Source organism: Telmatherina bonti (assembly GCF_933228915.1).
Source record: "Telmatherina bonti genome assembly, chromosome: 23".
NCBI lineage: Eukaryota > Metazoa > Chordata > Actinopteri > Atheriniformes > Telmatherinidae > Telmatherina > Telmatherina bonti.
The window spans coordinates 18,770,176-18,777,138 of record NC_136632.1 but is presented as its reverse complement, the minus strand read 5'-3'; the positions used below and the strand labels follow the sequence as shown (position 1 = coordinate 18,777,138).

General features: G+C 38.5%; 1 protein-coding gene across 1 annotated transcript; it reads right to left on the bottom strand.

Moving 5' to 3' along the window:
* Window positions 1-5,110: 5,110 nt before the first annotated feature.
* On the bottom strand, window positions 5,111-6,628 carry LOC306773151 (amphoterin-induced protein 2-like; the record flags this gene model as incomplete). Its single annotated transcript, XM_079262891.1, has 1 exon — window positions 5,111-6,628. One exon carries the CDS (start codon window positions 6,626-6,628, stop codon window positions 5,111-5,113), a length of 1,518 nt encoding a protein of 505 aa, XP_079119017.1.
* Between the last annotated feature and the right edge of the window lie 335 nt (window positions 6,629-6,963).

The following is a 6,963-nucleotide window of genomic DNA, read 5'->3' as shown; positions in this document are numbered from 1 at the left end:
TTGGTTATGAAATATGACAAAATCATCACCCTCCACATTTCTTTACCGTCCAAAAGACGATTCAGAAATCTTGCGGTTTGTCCAGAAACAACTTTGCAAAATTAAGCTGTGCCAAAATCTTTTTAGAAAAATGGTTTTTAGCTTTCTCCTGACAACCCTCCCAAACATGATGCAGGGCCTACTTTTACTAAGGCCAATCTAGCTCCAAAGTGTTTTGCAGTTTCTCTGAACTTTGCACAGTCTGGACTCTAATCTGTTTGGACTTTTAACCTTTCCCATATTGCAACAGCAGCAGCAAGTGCTTCCTGTAGATTATTCCTGATGTCTTTTTTTTTTTTTTTTTAAGAATTCTGCTAAAATGTGCCTTCAGCGCCAAACTTATAGATTTACAGAAGTGATCGCAGTTGTTGATGATCAATTGAAAAAGTACTTAAGTGGCAGCTCTGGGCATGAGATGGTATTTAATTTTATTTGATTTTAAATGTATTTAAGAGTAAATAATAAATATCAGTCATGGTAATCGTTACTTGTCTGAGAATGATTGTACACTAGTTTACATCTTATGAGGGCTATTTCCACTATACTATGTCACAAATCAGTCACTGAATCCAAAAAAAAAAAAAAAAAAAAATACAACCAAGTCTGGCATCTTAAATATACTGCTTTGAAAGCTTGAAAACACAAAGCAGCCTTAGTTTTAGGTGGTAGCTCAGTAAAAGAATGTTACAGAAAGATAAAAATGTATAAGTGAAAATGTAAAAATAGAGCATCCCTCCAGCAATTTAGAATTGCTCTTTCATCCTCATCGGTGACTGAAGCAAAAATTAGTTTTTAAATTGAAAGCAGATGAAAGCATCTTACTAGAGTCTTCTTTAAATATTCATTAAAGTGAACATTTGTTATTTCTGCTCAGTGAAACAAGAACTACAATTCTGCAGTTCGTCTCTACTGGACTTACAATGCCTGCAACATTTTCCAAAGGTCAGTGTGCAGCCCTGTGAAAAGCATGTAATTAGAGATCTATCACTACCTCAGACCTCTTTTCAGTACCTGGCATTGAATTGTCTCCTCTGAAAGCATTTGGTTGGTTAAAACCACTTCTGTGTATTTAATGCATTTACTAAAATAATGAAAATTTATAACATATGTCTTTATAATCCAAAAGCAGATGACAAAGAAGAGGAGTTTTGGTAGCGACAGGAAATGCTTCTGAAGAGGATTTCTAGAAAGGCGATTTGTTGACTGACAAAGAGGTTATTTGTCATCATTAAATCCTTCTGATGTAATACTTCCATCTTTTTTTAACCATAGCTGTCTCTTCTGATTTATATCCAAGTAATCCAAAAATGAATGTGGCCAATAGCAGCAACCAAACCAGACTAAAGGAGACATGTGCTATACCCAGAGAGAGAAACACAGTTTACCTTCAAAACAGAATTTTTATTTCAGCATCATGACAAACTGTTGGTACTGGTTCTAGTTTGTTTTCTATTAAGATGGTGAAAGTTAATGTAAAGACACTGATGTAAGGGACGTGTGTGGCAGACCTAGTGGCACCTTGCAAATGATCCCGCACACATAAAAAGATCAAACAAAGGGAGGATGGAGAAATCTGGGTCACAGCGAGCTCAAGGGCATGAAGGCATACCTCCTTTTGATATTTGTGATACTGATCTGGGTTGACTGGAGCTTCATTGTTAAGTCTAAACTCCACTCCTGTCTTGAGCAATAAACATCAATCCTCTGTGACTCTAAACAACAGTGGGTTGATGTAACAAGGTGAAAGCAGAAGCACCAAAATGCATTCTAACAATGTGGATAAAAATTGAGTTGACAGGTTTCCAGCCTGCTAAAATATCAAAAAGGCAGATTTATGCCCAACCACCAATGGCCCTTTACAGCAAGTAAAAACTGGAGTTTTGATTTTTTTTTTTTTTTATTTATTTATGTGCTCAGTTTTGTTTTTTTAAGATTATACTGTAGCTTGACAAATTTCTCGTTAAATATTTACTTTATATGGAAAGGGTTTTTCCACTGAAATCATTAAAGACATTAAAAAAATATATTTATATTAGATCAAATATTTATGTTAGAGATGCCTGAATTGTTCAATGGTCTCATAAAGCCATTCTAAATTAAGGACTGTTTGGTTTTTTGTTTTTTGTTTTTTTTTTTTAAAGAGTGGAACTGATGTCGGATTCCTGTTCTTAAAATGTGTACATATATATATATATATATATATACACATATACATATATACACATATATACATATACATATATACATATACTTTTTTTTTTTAAATCCACTTTTCCTTTTATAATACCCCAGTTTTCACTTACCAAATATTGAGAAATGCATATTACCTGAATACATTTTATGTTACAATGAAAATATACTAATTATTTAATTAACATAAATATTTTCAGTACAATGGTCTAGTTGCAGCCAATAGTGACTCAGATCTTTAACTGCATACATATTTAATGAATAGTAGTTTTGAAATTTTATGACTGGTGTACAAACTTACAAACACTAGAAGCCTGAAACTGAAACTTAAATGTGAATTTTTGTTGTTCAGCTGCCCATAAAGATCAAGACTTATTAGTGAGGGTCGTTTTGGCATTGTAATGACTATTTGCTTTTTTTGTGAGCTTTTCATGAAAAAGACGTCCGTTTGTAGACATGCTTTTGACAGTTTACTGGTGAGAAACCTTCAAGTGTAGATGCAAACAGCAGCCAGGTTCCTCCAACATGGCTGAAAAAACAGTGGTCACATCACATGCACATTGTCTATTAGGCAGATTTGAAACTGAAGCGTGACCCTGGAGGATGTCACACAAGAATCTTAGATCTTGGCAGCATCAACAACAGTCCAGAGATTTTTGTTCGAATTTCTGTCACTTATCTAACACCAAGTCATTGGCACAACTAATTACGCAGGGTTTCTCCAATCCTTTAGTAGTTCCAGAAAGTAACACAGGGTCATTCCCCAAGCCAAGTAAGAGGTATAATCTCTGGAAAACATGTCTGCAACACTTAACAGACGGCATCCTGACTAGATGCCCAAACCATCTCAACTGGCTGGTTTTCTTTTCTTTTTTATTATGAAGAAAAGTGATTCTATTCTGAGTCCTCACCAATGAACTCCCCATCCTATCCTGGTGAGCCAATTTATCGTTCCAGGAAAACTTGGTCACCTCTTGCATTTAAAGTCTCTTTCCCATACGGCTGGCTATTGTCACAATTCATGACTGGAAAATTTACAGATTTGCCTCTCTCCTCACCTCTCTAATCACAGACTAGTACAGCATCCACACTTCTGCAGAAACTACCTTAATTTGCCTTTCAATTTCTAGCTCTGTTTGAACCCACTTGTGAGCAAAATCCTAAAAAACCAATACTTCTCCACTTAAAAGGTGACTCATTCCCAACCTGGAAGTCATTGTTTTCCAGCTGAGGTCCATGACCTCAGACATGGAGGTGTTAATCTCCATCCAGATTGCTTCTCACTTAAATCTGCCTTGACATTTCTGGTTGAGGAAGCCAACAGGATCATATCATCTAGATATTGTCCATAATGCTACAAAGAGAGCTAAAGAAAAGAGAGAGCCAACACTACAGAAACAATTTTCTCTTAAATGACTGAAATTAATATAGTTTGCCAACTTTGGGGCTTTTCTTTTTTTAGACTGATATGTGATGAAGGGTTTCATTGAGGTTGTGAAACCTAAAAATGAAGAGCTGACACCAAGAGTTCCTTAAAACTGAACTTAACATTGACCTTCAGGTATTTAACTAATTGTTACTTAAAACAGGAAACGTGTGTAACCTTAATTTCCAAAGAAGGTACATGACATACAAAATTAGACAAAATGTACATTTTACCATCTTATGGAAATCATCTAAGTTTAAATTTAAAAACAGCAACACATCTCCAAAAAGTTGGAACAGAAGCAATAAAAGGTTGGAAAAGTAAATGGCACAAGTCAAGACAACTGGGGGTGCATTTGACCTCTAGTTAGGTTAACTGGCAACAGGTCAGTAAAATCACTGTGTATAAAAGAATAATTTCACAGAAGATTCTTTCAGATAAAGTGGGCAGAGGGTCACCAAACATCAAACTGTGGAACACACACACCATTTACAGTTTGTATAACATCAAATGATTCAGAGAACAAGAAGAAATCTCTGCGTAGGGGACAAGGTCACAGTTCAAAACTGGATGCTTGGGATCTTTATGCCTTAAAGAAATATACACTCATGACATCTGTGAATTATGACATGGAATTTATACTTAATGTTCCAGTTTTTTGGAGTGAGAATTGTCTATGTTTTCTGAGCATTAACTATAAATTCTTATGAATTAAAATCCTGAATTGTGTCATCCTGGCAGTAGAAATCTCAAATTAGTTCATCAAAAATTTGAAAAGAAAATTCACCTGATTATTTTCTATTTTTCTTTCATGTATAGTGTGTGAGTGGCCAAAATGCTTTGCACAAAATGATCTCAGTTGAGATCATTTTGTAGGTTTCCATCATACAGCAGTATAACACAGTTTGGTTTACACAGAATCAGGAAAAGGTTTGTAACAGACTGTTCAACTTGCACGAGATGAAATCACTTTATATGTATGACTAGCATGTTTTTAAAACCAACATACTCCACAGTATAAGACAGGTGGCTAACAATAACAGTGGTCAATGATATTCACGATACATGTCAGAAACAGTGAGATAACCCATCAATGCCTCTGCTTATCAAATCAGGTGCGAATATCCCTCTCAGCCCAATTTAAAAAGCCCACCCACATTATATGATCTCCACGATCCTGGCAGTTACAATTTCCCGAGGTAAAAGCAACATTTCCATATGAACTTTGAAAATGAAAAGCAGACGCCACTTACAGAGGAGACATAATTGAAAATGTGCCCACAAAAAAAAAAAAAGACTGCTTTTAACCAAACACCTAAACATCATTGTAAAAGGACGTTACAAGACTCACGGTGCATCAATTCACATCAAACGATCTTTTTCATACTATCAATAAATCAAAAAGGAACAAACTTGGGCAGAAAGAATACAGGAATGTTAAGAGGGTCCTTTTTCTCATACAATATGAGCAGGGTCTGCAAGGATCTGTCCCACTGTCCTACTTCCATTCTTGAGTATTCCCTCTGTGGAACCATTATCAGAATTCATTGCTGGTACTTTTGGACCACCAATATCAGAGTCCTCTACCTGCGGCTCTAAGAAAGCCACCCTCTTTCCATTTGACCTCCGCTGTCCCGAATCTACATCTCTGGGGTCTGAACAGAGAATGATGGCTCGTCCACCACACCCTCGAGCACCTCCACCCCTGCCTTCCTGACATTGACAGGGGGTGAGGTAGAGATAAAGCAGCACCAGTACAATGCTGACCACACAGGAAGCAAGGGTGGTGAAGGCAGTGTTGAAATGCTCTGTATTGCTGCGATGAGCCAAGCCAGTGGTGGAAGAATCACTAATGTTTCCAACTAACACCCTGACCTCCAGAGATTCACTGGGATTATAGTAGCGCCTGCGGGCCACCACACACCCATATGTACCAGAATCTTCCATAAGTGCACCTTGTATTTCGAGAGTGCCATTGGGAAGAACAGATAGATGGTCACTCAGATCACTGGTGGATGAACTCAGTGTCATTCTAGGAGTAACCCAAAAAACTACCAGCCCCTCCTGGACTGGTAATGTCAGCCCTGGGCATGGCACTCTTAGCCATTCGCCAGGCTCTGCTTGGTAGATCTGTGCCTTTAGGGGCATGTCTGACTCTTTCTGTTGGGTACAGTTAACCTCAAGTCCTCCAACTTCTCCACATGGGTATTCACCTCTGAAATCCACTAGAGGGCGATACTGTTTCCACATCCAATACTCCAGCAAGCCAAGTAATGAGCAGTCACAGACCAAAGGGTTTTCCTGTAAATAAATTCCTCCTTGGTGGGTGAGAGACAGCAGTCTCTGGACGGGAACCTCGGAAAGTCTGTTACGTGACAGGTCAAGAAATGTCAAGTTATGTGGCCCATTGAACTCGTCATAAAGTTCAAGGGGGAACGCATTCAGCTTATTTGCAGAGAGGTAAAGCCTCTGCAGGTTGTTAAGGTCCCTGAAGGCACCTGGCTTTATGCGGGTGATCTGGTTGCCAATCAGCAGCAGCTCTTTCAGTTCCTTCAATCCAGTGAATATGGATGAATTCAGGACTGTCAGCTGGTTGGATGAGAGGTCCAGGTGAAGCAGATGCGGCGTCACAGTGAAGGCAGCCACCTCAATTTGGCTTATGGAGTTCTTGTTAAGAACTAATGTCGAGAGACGGTTAAATGGCTGGGAAATCCAGTCCACAGGCAGGGTACTAAGGGCATTGTGGCTCAGGTCCAATCGAGTGGCATAGCTTGGCAGATCAAAGGGCATTGTGGACAGATTGTGCCCACTGCAGGAAATGATATCACTCGCACAAAGGCAGCAGGGTGGGCAAGTGGCCACAGTGGGAAGGAGGCCAAAACACAAGAACAGCAGCATGGCTCCAGCTGCAGGGTTGCAACAGTAGCTTCCAACATCAGACTTGCCTAAAAGCTGTGATGCAGTGGTGCACATCCTGGTTTCCCTCAGGAATGGATTTCAGGTTACCATCTCACTAGGTGAACACATGTCAGGTGTTTGAGCCTTTGATTATGCATGGCTTTGATTGGCTGAGGAGAGGAGACATGGGAGAAAAGAGAAGGACAGAGTAGTAAGTCTCCTTTGTTTTATTCTGCCAAAATTCTGTTTAACCCATTTAACCATTTGAGAATAGTCTTATAGATGCAAGGTATTTAGAAAAATAGTAACGAGAGACAGTATGAATGCATAAAAAAAAGGGGGAAAAAAACATGCATGTAATTCTAAAAATATATTGTAATCCATGCTAAATGCACACCTACACCAAGAAA